The sequence below is a fragment of the Etheostoma cragini genome, chromosome 21 (assembly GCF_013103735.1).
Source record: "Etheostoma cragini isolate CJK2018 chromosome 21, CSU_Ecrag_1.0, whole genome shotgun sequence".
Lineage (NCBI taxonomy): Eukaryota > Metazoa > Chordata > Actinopteri > Perciformes > Percidae > Etheostoma > Etheostoma cragini.
Genome location: NC_048427.1, coordinates 9458410 through 9474238, shown reverse-complemented (window position 1 = coordinate 9474238; position 15829 = coordinate 9458410). Strand labels below are relative to the sequence as shown.

The window sequence follows — 15829 nt, the reverse complement described above, 5'->3', positions numbered from 1 at the left end:
CACCAATATCACTACGAATAGTCATGGTTGCTTCAATCCGCCAGTCAGTCCTCAACTTTGCTCCTGACTGTAATGTCTCCACGAGTTTTGGCTGGCCTTTTTGGGTGAATTTTAATTACTTTAGTAATGCCTTAAATGTTCATCTACAGCCAACATCAAGTCAAAAGTTCAATTTTCAAAACTTTGGTTTATGACTACTACTTGCGTAACTGACAGGCCTTTTTCACAATCGGCATTTTGACTTGGCATAGTAGGAATAAGCACAGGTGCTGCTAATAACATCAACAAGTCTAAGTGTCCCAGTCAACAGCATTCACAACACCTGAAACCAAAGCAGCTAAATGGAATCCTGCCATCATTGGTTTCATTATTCGCACCTGTGCTCTTCATGCTGTGACCGTTAAAAATTACCATCAGCCTCAGCTGTGCTTTGTGTTTAGTGCCAATTAGCAAAGATGCTAACACCGATAAGAACATGATAAACATTACACAAATTTAATATGAGCATATTAGCATTGTCATTTTGAGCATGCTGACATTTTGCATTTAGCTCAAAAACGCCAGTGTCTAAGTACAGCCTCACAGAATTGTTTAAGAGTTCATGCAAGGTTATACTTAAATGAAGTCATTTATTCAAAATTAGGTTAACAAAAATGAACAACAGGGAAGATGTCAGCCATGCATAGAGGTGCAAACCAAAATAAAATACTGGAAGGGGCATGTAAGCTGTAGAAATTGGTGAAACAGAGTGAACACATTTACCAGCTTTTATAGGCTAAGGGCCCAGGTGAGTTCAATCAGTTGCCGATTGGCTGCTGAGGTTGGCTAGGACCGCCTACAGCACAGTTGGAGGGGTGTCACACATGGCTGTATACTCTTGTTTTAATATGTTAGAATAACCTAAACTTTTAGTTCTCTCTTATGAATTGAATCTGCACTTTGGATTTGGTAAATTGTCCAGAGTAGCACTCTTTTCTCTGTGAGTAAAAAAATCAGTTAGATAGTAGTAAGACAAAAGATTCAAGCACTCTGCTTTTACAAGATTAGCTCAAGATATCCCTTTGGCCAAGGGCAGATTGAAGCGCAACCTTGATTTCAACTCACAGAGAAAGAAACGGCGTGAGGTTGTGGGAGATTATAGACTTTGGCTAAATATATACAATTACTTTACCTCTTACTGTCTGTCTTGTTTCAACTTCTGTTTTCTCAGGAGAAGTAATTCACTGTGTGATTCATGGCAGTGTTTAGCTTACAGGTGGTTAAGTGTAGTAAACCGTGCACGGTGAGTTTATGAGTGGCAGTGAGGTATAGTTTGGCCCCTGGCTATACTTGTACACTTGGATGCATTTAAAGTTGATCAATAGTGTTGTCAAGATTCTTGAAAAAAAATGTAAAATGTAAAACTCTTCTTTCTGACACATTTTAAGGCAGCAAAATACTCCACTTGTATTATTCAAAAAGTATAATTATTTAAAATTCTTAAAATTATATCTACTCTTTCTCCCTCATTGGAAATCCAGAATATATGATTGTAGTGTATAGCTAATCCGTTTAACTGCTTGTACAGAGGGGGGGCGGCTCTGCCCGCCACTGACCCCTAACCCCCTGAAGACGGCAGGACACGGGATCCTGAAGAACATAGCCAGACAACATAGTTTCGAGCAAGGATCAGAACCAATCCACTGATCCTCTTTCCCCAGAGGCTCATCCAGCTTTGGAGCCTTTTAGATCCCTGCACGATATACGACTAAGAATGTGAGCTGTCGCAGCTAAGCCCAAGGTTTCTTAAGTTCGTTCTCTGAATCTGTCTAACTTTCATTAATTGTGGATAAAGTATCACCTATTATCATATTGAGAAAAAGTGATTCTCTCTGTTCTTACACTTTCATAAATTCTTTTATTTGCTTACACATATTACATCTCGTGACACATACATACATAGTCATCTCGTACGTCAAATGATAGATTTCTAATGTCTGAAAGACAGTTGATGGGATAAGTAGAAAGTATGTTATTTGATATCTCGAAAAAGGAAAAAGCGAGGGGTCATTCTTATCACTGGAGACAGAACTGGTGGTGTAACCATTCATATAAAATGTGTACAGCAGGAATGAGGTAAATCCATGGTCAAATAAATAAAACACATCACTAAAACAGGACATGTGTTTGCACAGTTTTGCCTCCAGTGACCACAATAGCTTCTCACTTCACCTCAAAGCAGCAGAAAAGGAGTTTCCAGGTAGTCCCAAAGCCATTCTGATAGGATTAAGTGCCCTAAGTGATGCGCTGTTGATAGGAGGAGATGACATTGTGTAACAGGAAGTGTGGGGGGGGGGGGGGGGACAGATCAAATCCTATTCAGGTTTACATGGAGATTCACAGTGACAGGACATCAAACAGCAGTTATTGCATGATTCACTGTTGCATCAGGGAAGAAAAGGCTTTGGCCTGTACCACCATAACATCAATGGTGATATAGCTGCATCTGCCACATTTGAAACACAGATTGTCTGCATATACATACAAGGCTTTAGTAGCCTGCTTCACCTCTCCTGTAAGAAGGGTATTTAAAGTCTAAATCAATGTGGCTCTCAAACACTGGCTGGCAATCAGATCAAATCCTATCCAATCTTCTTACAACAGAGGTGATCTACTGTTCCCTGGTTGACTGACTGTGACTCCTTACAAGAAGCAAAGGTTGCTTTTACTGTACATCCTTCAAAACAGTTATTAGTTATTCTTAAGTTTACACAATTTACATTTTATAATATCTATAAACTATACGCATGTAAAATCATGCATGTTTTGTATCAACATGGAATTGTAATTTTGCTCTAAACACTGGTGTAAATATAATGCATGTTATTATTATTTTAGTTCTTTTTCCAGGTCTTTGGGCACAAGGACAACAGCTTACAAGTGTTTCTTTTTCAAAGCTGACAATAAGGTTGCACAAATTCAACACATTTTCCTGATGCATGCATGTGACTTTAGCGTACATTTGTTCACAGTTTCCGAACGCCCAAGCTCGTCTTAAACTCTCCATCCTTGAAGATGGTTTAAGTACAAAATTGTCAGATGAAGAATTCCAAAAAAAAAAAATATATTATCTATATATTCTATATAGATAAATTGCATATTAAAATAAATATACCCTCACACAACTCATTAGCGCCTTTTGAGGTAAGGGACATCAGCCCTTGTTGATTGCACGTTGTTGCACGCTGTATCTGAGTTTCAAAGAGTTGTCATACAGCATTAACAGATCCTTCAGATTGCAGATTACTGCTCTTGTGTTTAAGAAAATAATTCCACGACTCAAGCTATTTGAACTCTTAACCAAAACAAGACAATTAACCCCATTCCTCTGATCCTTGTCCCTGCACACCCAGACTCACACATGGCCTGCCACTGCCAAAACAGCAGCGGCTGAGTTGAGTGCATTGTGCACTATGTAGAGAACTACTATACTGTGTGGTTATTACTGCCAAAAGGAACTGTGAGGAAACTATTGCTTTGGCATGTATACACCCCACATGCAGCACATGCTGTCACCTAGTTGAGCTATTTATACTGAAGACTTTGACTTGGAACATTAGCTTACAGCATCTGAGCTTATCCAACCATGGATTAAACCACACATGTCATGAATGTTTGGATTATTGCTATGTTAAACAGAAATATATGTTGTCCATGTATATATGTTTTTAAAGTTCATGGCGGTGTGGACGTAGGAAGTTTCAAATACATCACGTATCTGAGTCAAAAAGGCTTATCTTGCAGTCAGTGTCCAAACATTACTTCTTCTTGTTTTTGACTCTTCGATCCTTGGAGAATAGTTAGGCGGACTGTAGACTGGACTGCAGACCAGACCTGACTACACTAGACTAAAGTAGGCGAGAATGAACTAGACCAGACCAAACAGGTCTGGACAGCCCCTAACCAGAGAGAACTATGCTGGCGTAGATCATACCAGACCAAGCTTGCCTGGTCAAGCCCCAACTAGACTAGTTGTCAGACAAGAATAGGCTATCATAGCCTAGATTAGTCCTAACCAGACCGCATCAGTCCAGATCCAAGCACCGAAGGATCTTAGCAGATGGTGCAGGTTTTTGACTTTGCGTCGCCGCCTCCAGCTAGATAAACACAGAATTAAAAAAGTTGTATTTATAAATGATTATTCTCATTACTGAACACATGATCTTCAATCAGGCCATTAACTGGACCAAAATACATAGATTTAGATGGGTTTTTTGTACCTTTTTTGGCTTCATCTTCTTCCAGTTTTTTCTTTTGATCCTCAATGAGCTTCATCTTCGCGTTGTATACCTCAGCCTGCTCGTTCCAGTGTGCCCTGTTGTTGTTCAGACCGTCAAACATGGGCTGGATCTCTTTGTGAAACCTGGAGAACTCCTGATAAATAAAAGAGAAAGAAAACACTGGATGTCAGTAAGCTCATTGTGGGATGCACACAGGGAGAAGAGCTTGCAGGAAGGAAAAATGTTGGTGTTGAAAATACATGCCGCAGGGATGACTGGGACATGTTGATTTATATACATAGGTGTTCTTGTCCAGATACCATCCTGACAAACAGCTAGCTGAAATTCTTCTTGGGGCCAGCTGGGTTCAATATTTTCATCTCTATACATCCGGTTATGCAGCCAAACGTGGTTGAAGCTACAACAACACCTATGTTAAGCTAATAATAAAGAGGAAATCATTTAATGCAATGGTAATTTTCTAAGTTTTATTCCTTTTTTAATTTAAGGGCATTCAAGATCAAGTGAAATTGCTGTTTTGTGTTCCTAAAAGTGCTCTATTAGTTTGATACACACCTTTCTGACACAGTCTAATCAAAAATTGATCACAACAGGCTTTACAGATTAGTATTTACTGCACAGTCGTAGGGGAGCTTGAAAATCTGTATTATTGCCTTGAAAAGAGAAGTCACACTTTAAACTGGGGCCTTGGAGTAAGGTTTACGAATCAGTTTAGTTACTTTTGTAGTGCTCATGCTCCGTGAAAGTCTCAAAATCATAAATTGAACTAAATCAAAACAAGTCATGGGCAGAATATGTTTTTGTATGGTGTTTTACTGGAGATCAAAATGAAATAGAAGCTGGATTAAATCGGTACACGCCTCTCAGATCGTGACTGTGTTTACATTCCAGCAGTTACAAATGAATTTTTGCAACACAGAGCACGGCCCGGACTCGCCCTTTTGCAAAATCCACATCTGTCTTTTTTACTCTTTATCACCCTCACTTCATCAATTAAAAAAAAAAAATCACACTGCTCTGCTGTGCAGTGTGAAAGCTGTTCATTACCTTGTACACAAATGAGCACACAAAGTCGATGAAACCACACTGCATCTTGGGTAGCTGTTCGGCACAGTTTCTGTCCATCATGGGCTAAGAGAGACAGAGGGGAGAGTTTCAGATAAAAAACAATCCTGAGAAATAGAAAAATAAAATAAAAAATTGATGCACAAGAGAGGTATGACCCTTACAATTGGTTGTTGGTCCAAAACAGATCTCTCCAAATCTCCCTGTTCCCAGAATTCAGCAGCGACCATCAGAGCCACCTGGACAGAAACAGACAAGAGGAACAAATAATGATACAGGAGAATAAAAGACAAAGGGGGGAAAGTGGCAAATAAGTGGCAAAAAAAAATAGTAAACACATTTCACACTCAGGACATTCTTTCATCTTGTAGGGGTTATTTTCAATCTTTGTTCATGGACAAAGGCTTTCTAGCATTTGATCTCAAGGAACAACAAACGCTGTAATACAAGCAGCCTATGGAAGTCAGCTTGTTTTTGTTGTCATGGATTTATACTTTCCTGTTCTATATTCTAAGTAAAATAACTGCTGCCCTATATATTTTTGGATGTAATACATCTGAAAATGATTGAGCTAGGACCAAACATATGTCAAGCTGAATAACCAGATCAGAGACTGAGGACAGGGAGGATAACATAATGCAATGTGTAGAACTCAATCATTTGATTTTAAATGTAAAAGGACTGTTCTTATATGGCACTTTTCTAGTCTTAATGACTACTCAAAGTGCTTTTGCATAGTACAGTAATCACACACATTCACTGCACTGCATTCACACGCAATGTGGCCGAGGCGGTCGTACTCATAAGATAAACACTCACACACATTTACACTCCGATGGCGCAGCATCGGGGGCGACTCAGGGTTCAGAGTCTTGCCCGAGGACACTTTAACATGGGACTGCAGATCCAGGGATCAAACTACCAACCTTCTGATTGGCAGGCGGCTGCCCTACCACTGAGCCGCTGCAAAACAAACTGTCAAACTCTTTTTTAATCAGTAATGGCGGTGAAGGCCACCCACCTTGCTCTGTACTTCCCAGGGTTTAGTGATAGCTGACAAGTCACAACCTGTCATCATCATGGCCCTGGAGGGGAAAAACAGACAGAAAATCAGGGACAATGAGATAACACCCTGCTACTGAGGATGTAAGGAGCCGCTGTTTCAGAAATCTTCTCACAAACACATTTCAGGGTAAACTAAACAGAATGCAGCTTTATTGTCTAGGGCTTGAATCAGTTACATACATCACGATTTCCTTCCTGGTGGGGTTGTTGGAAATGTACTCAATGGCCATCTTTTCTTCTTCCATCGGCTCTGTGGCATTCACAATGTTTTGGAACATGGTTCTCTTTCTGTGTGATGAGATGGAGGACAGTAAGAATAACTGAACTAAATAAATGACGCAAATGTCTTAGGACTCATTATAGACTACAAATTCAGCTGAAAACCCCATATCGAACAAGTGAAAACAAAAGCATCAATGTCCATTGCGATATTACAAAAAACAAAATACTTGCTTAATTCAAATTCACTACTTACATTGTACAGTGTATTCATATTGCCATACATTACATATTGTTTGGAAATATGGGGAAACATATACAAAACAATCCCTAACCCTATTTTTATATTACAAAAGAGAGCAATACGACTCATTAACAGAGCAGAATACGATGAACCAGCAAACTTAAATTTAGAAATTTGGTGGAAGCAAAAACAATGCAAATAATGTTTGAAGTCAAAAATAGATTAGAGAAAACAAGGTTGAACTGAGGGGAATGTACATGTTCACAAAGATTAAGATTAGAACAAATGTAAAACAAAGATGTATGTCAGTAAAACAAGTAAACATGTGGACTCTTATAGATGAGGAAGTAGAAATGTAAAAGTAGGATGATTAACAATTATAAAAGCGAGCCATGAATGGCAATGTGTGTATGAATAATTTTTTTTTACTAAAATAGAATGTAAAAAGGGAAGGTGTTATAAGCAAATGCTTCAACCTACACCTTTTCGATCAGTATTGGTTATAAACGAGTTAGGATGACACTGCATGAACTAAGGTGGTTTGTTTCACCATTTATGTTACGTAAGTGAAGTTGTGTATTCATGTGATTGATTGAAATAAGCTAAACAAAACTAAATTGATTCCAGAAAACCTGCTGAAGACAAACAGCTAAACATCAGCTATAGTCAGACAGTCTGTGGCTGTAGCATGGGAGCAGTCAGAGGATTTCAGAGAACCTACTTGAAGTAAAGGGCCAGATCAGTGGCGATGATGCAGACGTCAAACAAATGCTGCACATGCTCAAACTGACGCTTCTGGAGGTTGCAGAAGATGTTCAGGGTCTGCGAGAGATGACAAGAGAGAGTGGTACAAAAAGGTGTGTTTTTACATTTACGTCAGATGTGATTTAGTTGTTGTCCAGTAACGTGTTATACCTCTTCAGCCATTAACGTTTTGCTGTACTCCAAATGGTGTCTTTCCATGATGGAAGAGCCGTGGAGTTTAGCTAGAGGATGTGCACTCCTGCAGTAACAAAAGTAAAGAAAATAATGGCAAAATATATTTACATAGGTTTACACGCGCACGCATCCAACCACACAATAACATAATTTGACTTGCTTTGTCTGGTAGAGGTTGTTGGTCCCTCTGTGGTCAATATCGTGGCAAAAAGCAGCAGCCACCATGGCAAAGGCATCTAGATCGGAGTAGTACTTTCTCAGCCTCCCTGTCTGTAGGCGGGGGAGACAAATCACGGTTTATTATGTGCAGGTGTCTGTCTGAGTGGTTTAGACTGGGACCTATTAAAAGGCAGTACCTCCTCAGAACATGATAAAACCATAGTTTCATTTGTAGCACATTTAAATCTAGAAACTGCAAAATACTGGGCACCTTCAAAAAAATAATTGTAATTCTCTGCGATGTTCTCATTTCTATTTTTTGGGGGGGCTTTTCCCTTTTATTAGTGACAGTGGATAGACAGGAAAGGGAGAGAGAGATGGGGGATGACATGTAGCAAAAGGCAGCAGGTTGGATCTGAACCCGTGCCGCTGCAGGACTCATGGACGCCTACATGGGGAAAACACTCCATCTAGATGAGCTAGAGGCCGCCCCTCATTTCATGTGCTTAATGTGAACATTTTACCGGCATTGGCGTGATTCTCAATTAACTTTATGATGACATGAAGCATGTTATAAGCCTATATAGGTGGTTCATACAATCTTGTAAAACATTGCGCTCTGTTAACCTGTCACCACATGTGCTGTTGCTGTAGTTTAAAAGGTATTAGCATATCTGGCTGTCTACAAAAAAAACAGACGGATGTGAAGTGGTAAAACTACCTGCAGCAGGCAGAACATGGTGTGGCCTACGTTAAAGCCGTGCCTCCAGTTGTGGTACGTGATGGAACGGTAACCCTTCCTTACGGTGTACATCCACCTGGTCAAAGTCTGAGAGGGAGAGAGAGAGGGTATGACTCAGAGAACAAGAGACAGTGAAAAGGATGGAAAATGTAATCATTTTAAAGGGCTTTCGGATGAGACGTGCCCATGACTCAAGCATCACTCAGATTCGAGGCTACAGCATCACACCAAGTTCTCTCTTCCCGGCAGAATAGACTCATATGCCGCGCCAGAAAGCGTTGAGAGCCTTCTGTTAAGGCATATAAATGCAAGTCAGTGTCTGACTACGTGACCCACCTCTGGAGGAACTTTAAACTTTTCAACAACTCCGAGCTCAAAGAACATGCGAATGCCGGCTTTGATGAGGTCAAACTCTGATACGGGGAAGTCACTGAAGGAGAACAGGTACAGATTCTCTCCGTTGACGTTGTCAGCTGGCGGGCAGGTGGCTCTCTGAACAAAAACACAACACAATTCACTCAGAAGACATCCATGAATCATTCAATCGACGATTAGTCTCAAGGTAGGTAAACGTAGAGAACATGATTAACATTTTCCAAGGAAAATGAAATTATGCTCTCTAAAATCCACTCTCAAGATCCAAAATAATGCAGATATAAAAAGAAATAAGTTTGTATGAATTTCCAAATTCATTCCAATTAAGTAAGTATTTGATAATGTTATGTGTCACAGCGTTTCCTTTCACTGGAAGTATTTGTGCTGAAGGTTTAAACAAAACATACCAACAGTTTGTACATGTCTTTCGGGTCGCAGTCTTCGGGTTCTGCGTCAAACTTCTCATTGGTGTTCTGGTTATAAAAAAGAGAACAATGAGATATAATTTATATTGAAACCATGAACATGCTGCCATTCCTACAGAAAGGAACAGCTTGAACTCGTAGACCGGCCACGACAAGCAGAAATCATCAGGTTTTCAAACACTTCAGTCAAGTTATCCAAGCACCAACTGTAGCTGCATTGTCTCCACCGGAGCTTTTCTTAGCCCTCTAATGGCCGATATTGGATGACTGCTACTCAAACAGCTATTCAGGGCACATTAACATTTAACTACTTTTAATCCCAGCTCGAAGTGGCCTAATGCGATCAAAGGTAGGCTTCTGAAAGGGAAATGTGGAGCAAAGTCAGGTTGATACTGACCAGAATGGACTGCAGCTCAGTTTTGGTGCACTTGGTCTGGTACATGAGCATCTCCTGGGCGATATCTTTCCTGTACTCCACACGGTTCAGCCTGTCATAGGTGTCGCAGACCAGCACTGACCAACCCAAGAACTGAGTTAGGGCCTGGCACAAAACACCAAGAGTAAGAAGGAATGAGAGAAAAAACAAACAAAAAAGCAACTTAGCCAAGCTCCTTTTTTTATCACCCTGAATTACTTCTAATTATTGTTATTACCTCATTAACTTAGCTAATGAATGTGGAATATATTTATATATGCTTTCATTTACTTAGTTGGCACTACAGCAATCTCAAAGAATTCAGAAAGGATCCTGCATTTTTTACAACCTTTTCCTTATTCATAGGCAAATGTTTGCATCAACAAAGACGAGAACATTATATCCCAAATGAGACATGGTGTATGATGAAGACAGCTAGAAAAAATGGAGAGAGAATGCATGGTGCTGACCTCCGTGATCTGTTCGTCGTGTTCATCAAATGGCTTGCCGTCTTTCCGGTTGAAGAAGGTGGCAATGCCCACAATTTCTTCCTTCTTGTTGACAATAGGTAGCGACAAGACATTCTTGATGACAAAACCTGTTTCATCCACAGGCTCTTTCTGAAAGACATTGAAATTAAAAACCAAAACCATGCAATCAGTTGTAAAACCGCATCTTCATTCTTAGTGAATACGGGCATCAAAGAAGGTATGGTATAAAAATCTGCATATTAGACAGGAAGGGGCCGTCATGCAAATACTGGTGTGTATTGTGTGTGTCCTTTTTGTGGACGGACAGTAAAAGTCCCCTCACCTGAAACGTGAAGAAATCATCTGCAGCCACGTTCATCATGTTGCAAATCTGCAGGCAGACACATTAAAAACGTTAATGTCCGGCGTTTTGCTATGAGTATTCATTACTTTGTCAATATTACTCACGTTGTATCACTACATTCTTTGTTACATTCTTATGTTGTGTCTACATTAGATGTTGATATGTCTCTGGGACCCCTATCATTATGCTTTCATAAATGTAGTAATTCTCATAATGAACTACCATGCAGCATTGGTAAGAGACTTACAAAGCCGTTCTCTGCCACGTAGGTCGGTAGGCCGCTAACTAAAGCCCAGTGATCTGCAGGCGGACCACTGAAAAAGCATGAAAGAGAGAAACATACTTAGATGTGGGAGATGGAGTGAGCTAGTTAAGCAGTTCTGACCCTCATTATGTTGCCTCTACAGAAATCATACCCCAAAAAACACTCATCAGAATCCTCCAGAATTGTCTGTGGTAAAGCATGCGTGTTTCATGCATTCATTTGTGCGAGATCCGACTTTTACAACAACTAGGTCAGGATTTTTATTTACAATGCTCTTGAATGTGTTGGGCTGTATTTTGAAATGTGTTGTATTAGAATGAGGGCATTTGTAGCTACTGCTGCTCACGGTATGACTTTGATTTCTTCTTTGCCTTCCAGGAGGTAGTCAATGATCTTGTAAAAGATGACTTCCTGTATGAAAAAGCAGAAGCCGCTTAGAAATGATTGATTCAGCTTCTAACTAAGTCAGGCAGTAGAAAAGTTAAAGTGAGTAGGATTTAGAGTACTACACGTCACAAAAATGGAATTAACATGGAAAAAAATAAGTTTGTTACCCTGCCGTCTGGTGTTTTTGGTCCTTTATAGGGTTCCACGTCTCCCAGTTTCACCGGCCATTCGTCATAGAATTCCTGCAGGAAAAAAATAGACAATAAAAGTTATTTATGCCGGTAGCCATGAATGGTATCTATTCAATACAGTGTGTAAAAGTGAATCTATTCTGAAAGAACAACCTTCTCTTTGGTCATGTCCAACAGGCCCACCGAGTATCGTTCGCAATTTAGATAGATCCTCACAGTGTAGAGCGCTTTGTGAAACTGTCTCTCAATGTCTGTCAACTCCTCAAACACTTTACTGGCCGACCACAGCAGCACCTATAATGTGGAAAATAGCGATGAATGGGGTTGATTTAATGTTCAGCTACGGTATACAGTATGAGCTTGGTTCAGTGCATTGGAAATAACAGGTAACTAACAGGGGACATAGTATTCATCAGTGCCTCAGGATAGGAGGTTTAGTTTACCTGACTCCTTCTGGACTCCACGTTGAACATGTAGTTTGTGTAATGCTGCAGGGTGATGACTTGGGCAAAGTTCATGTACTTGTGGAAGAGCTAAGGACCAAATGAGATTAGAGGTTTTATCAATACACAACAGCAGATTGAAGACTGTGGCATTTGTGAACTTTTATAAGAATGGTTCTATGTGGATACATTTCCACCAGCAAAGCTTTGATGGGTGTATAAAATATGTATCCTAAGAATGAAATTTAGATATTGAATTCAGAATATTGACATTTTTGTTTAACTTTTAGATAATATGCAAAGAGAAGGAGAAATATATCAGACATTATAATGCATCTTTGCAGTTTAAGCATTTGCCCTGTGCATCTTTCTGCCATGTCCTCTCCTTACATCTCTTTACTCTCTTTTTCAGTTCCTGTACATAATCATAACAAACTCAAAAGTCACATCATGAACATAAATCCAATCTGACCCAGTTGATTATTTAAGTGCCTTGAATTGTGCCTTAGTGCGATTTTAGTGGATCTGAATAATAAGACACAGCAGTGAACATCCTTTGATATAAACTACAGTGATAACTTATTCCCAGCATTAAATCAGTATGCTTTTATTAAAGTTGAATGTTCAAAAGCAACCAGATCAAGTCTGTCAGGTCTGATTGACTCCCACTGACATAATTGGAGTATTTTACACCCTGCTGAGATGTAATTACAGCAATAATCTTTATTAAGTTGCTAATTTTAAATGGCAGAGCACAGGCTTTTTAAAGTAGCACACAAACAACTATGGCGTTAATTTTAGCTGCTACAATGCCAAAGACAACATAATTATAATAATACTCAATGGTCATGTTCAAGTTCAATTTATGAATGAGTGTGAAATACACAACCCAGTTCCAGCTTACTCAGTAAATCAGTATGGATGAAAGTGAATGTGCATGTTTAAGTGTGTTTTCTTACAAGCTCATCCTGATCAGTGAACGCGTCAGCTCCTATTTTGTTTAGTGCCATGCAGACTCCAAGGCACTCTTTGTCAGCAACCAGAGGGAAAGTGAGCATGCATTTAGTCTTGTATCCAGTCTGTTTGTCCACAAAGTCACTGAACTTTTGATTCTGTATCACATAGGGGAAAAGAATGCATATCAGGTACAACAACACATTCACAATCACACTGTTCATTTCACTCTATGCAGTTCAGTGTTGTTTTCACATGCTCCTTAACTGCCTGAAAGATACATCATGCATCCAACACTGTCTTTTTCCAAATAGAGGGCCGCATGCTGTCTGATCTTACTTTTAAATAAATAAATTGGGTTTACTGTTTATTCAGTAATCAATATTCTTTTATTGGCTACACTTGGCAGCAGAAGAGATGTATGCTGTAGTCCAATTTATCATTGGACAAGATGGGTCAGTATAGCATAACATTCTTCAGCTGACAATTTTAATAATCCAACTCTGAAATAATGGTGCTGGTAGGCATGGACGCATGACAACAATCATAAAACATAATTCTGATTTCTGTTGAGTTTTCGCAAGTCTTGTTGCATGCTTAAATTGACGCTATGAAATAAGTCATAGGCCTACAATATATGAAATTTAAAAAATGCTCCTCCATGTACATTATCACTAATTATCACTAATTTTTACATTTGAGATGTCTATTGTTCTATCTAATACATTTCAATATTAACATTTGAAGCTATTTTTATGTCACTTAATGTCAAAGCAACACCAGCAAGGACCTCGCCGTTAGGTTATAAATAAATATAGGTCTGGTGTTTATTTTCAACAGATCTACAGTGAATAGAAACAAGTGTGGTGATAATTTATTAATTCAATCCCGAATGTGGAAATCTGATGCTGTGCAGATTTTCTTTTAAATTTAGCGAGGATGATTTGTGTAGCCTCCACAAATACCCTTTAGGTAACAAATTATAGGTAACAAGATTATAAAAAAAAGTTTAAGACCCACCAAGGATACAGAGAAAATTTTCACTAACATCATCACAAAAACAAGGACACATCTCTATCATTTTTGACAGCTTCAGAGTCACGTACACAGAACTTTGTGGCAGAGCGCGCGCACTACAAGGCGCGGGAATCCTTCATCAGGCTACTTCTTACCTTTGAGACGTCAGGAACGTTTTGGGGCTTTTTGGAATTTGCAGTGAAACCGACGAGACCCATATCGAGAGGGAACACAATTTCAGCCTGCGGATGAACCCTGTTCACCTCGAATTTGGATGTTGGAGTCACGTCAAAGAGGCAACTGGCGAGCTCAGGTATTCCGTTTCTCGCCCTGCATGAGTAAAAACTGACCCGGTCGGCCTGTAAGATCAGGGCAACTCTTTGCAACACTTTGTGAAGGGACTCCTCCATGTCTCCCTGTTTCTGCAACTCCTGGACCAGCTCGAAGATGATGGCAGATTCTTGCAAAGAGTTAATATCCTTGAAGGAAGCGGTGTCTTTGACATCAACGGTTGCAGAAAAGGCGGCTGACAGCGCCTCAGCCCGCATCTTCTTATCGAAGTATTCTTTGGCGAACTGCGGGTTGTTCTCCAGGTATTTCTCCACGCTATCCTTGTCTGCCATTTTGAACTCGAGTAGTGCTGTATCCCCGTCTTCTTTTCACAAAAGCATCACCTGCAGGGCTATGTAAAAATAGAGAGGGGAGCTGTGCTGTGGCCTACAGGGTTGGGTGGATCAGTAGCATTCTCCTCCACGGTCCCCGAGGGAGTAACTCATTCCCGTGTCCACCGACAGACTGGGCATAGGAACAGGACATGAGTGCGGTTTAGGGGCTGAAAGGATCAAAGTGGCCACTAATTCATGTGACGTCATGACATTAAAACCCCTGCACTAAGCGTCCTTAACCCGCAAATCCCAACGTTGATCATTAGATAGGCCTGGATATCGGGCAACACAGGAGAGAGTGAGACTGCTGTCAGGGCAAATGCCAGGTTGGAAGCACGGGCTGCATGTGAAAGGATGGAGAGGTAAAGACTGACAGCTATCACAAAGTGAAATCCCAACGATTAATAATTACACAATGTGTGAAAGCAGAAGCCATTTCATCAGGTTTTCTTGCAAACTTCCTAGAGGGCCAACCCTGCATCAGGTACTGCTGTTGCTACAGATGAGGAAGTGCCTGGATAGTTTTCAGCGATCGTGTTCAGAGCTGTAATGGTAAGGGTAAAAGTGTGGAGTCTGCCTGTGTGCTCTAATTAAGTCACCATCATCATGGAGGTATCGGTCCTAGAACTGGAAACTGGCCAATTACTGGGACCTGCTCGTCTGGGAACAAGGCCCTAAACAAAGATGGCTGGCTATTATTAACTGAGTGCTCTGTCTGGTTAGCTGCTGGCAGGTTGGCAAGACAAGGAGTTCCCCACTATTTTTTTTACCTGGGGATTAAGGCAAGCTTATCAAGGGAGAACTATAAAAGGTGTGTGTGTGTGTGTGGATGTGAGACATTGTGGAAGTGAATAAGAGCAGTCCATTTCACAGTGGGAAAAAGTGTATTAGTGTGCTACGAAGAAAGACAGGCAGACAAGACAAATGTAATGATGAGTAAGATGAGTAATAACATATTTCTGATGTAATTATCTGATTCTAATTCCTGTATTTTGTTGTCTAATTTGATGAAATGAGAAATTACTTTTTAAAGAAGATCTTAATTTTTAATTTCTTACATTTTGTGTTTCTTGGTACTAAATTGAGACTATGTAACAGCAGTCAAGTATCAGGATTTCTTTACATTTTCGTTATATCACAGAAAT

At 40.0% G+C, this 15829-nt stretch overlaps 1 protein-coding gene across 2 annotated transcripts in view; it reads right to left on the bottom strand.

Annotated features, from left to right (window-relative positions):
- Nucleotides 1-2871: 2871 nt before the first annotated feature.
- Nucleotides 2872-15829, bottom strand: part of pde6c (phosphodiesterase 6C, cGMP-specific, cone, alpha prime) — a 30713-nt gene continuing 17755 nt past the window's right edge. Inside the window, exons 1-22 of one of the 2 annotated variants that reach the window (XM_034859847.1) lie at nt 14175-14838; nt 13008-13160; nt 12049-12138; nt 11759-11899; nt 11582-11656; nt 11374-11438; nt 11010-11076; nt 10742-10789; nt 10399-10548; nt 9911-10054; nt 9496-9561; nt 9050-9205; nt 8693-8800; nt 7973-8082; nt 7789-7876; nt 7595-7695; nt 6591-6698; nt 6367-6430; nt 5510-5584; nt 5328-5411; nt 4260-4413; nt 2872-4136 (exon numbers count right to left, since the gene is read on the bottom strand). In XM_034859847.1, the coding sequence (XP_034715738.1) occupies nt 4093-4136; nt 4260-4413; nt 5328-5411; nt 5510-5584; nt 6367-6430; nt 6591-6698; nt 7595-7695; nt 7789-7876; nt 7973-8082; nt 8693-8800; nt 9050-9205; nt 9496-9561; nt 9911-10054; nt 10399-10548; nt 10742-10789; nt 11010-11076; nt 11374-11438; nt 11582-11656; nt 11759-11899; nt 12049-12138; nt 13008-13160; nt 14175-14642 (2559 nt within the window). In that variant the 5' untranslated portion in view covers nt 14643-14838 and the 3' untranslated portion in view covers nt 2872-4092. Of the gene's footprint in view, nt 4137-4259; nt 4414-5327; nt 5412-5509; nt 5585-6366; nt 6431-6590; nt 6699-7594; nt 7696-7788; nt 7877-7972; nt 8083-8692; nt 8801-9049; nt 9206-9495; nt 9562-9910; nt 10055-10398; nt 10549-10741; nt 10790-11009; nt 11077-11373; nt 11439-11581; nt 11657-11758; nt 11900-12048; nt 12139-13007; nt 13161-14174; nt 14839-15829 lie in introns of those variants that run through there. The other variant, XM_034859848.1, reaches the window with a different exon arrangement.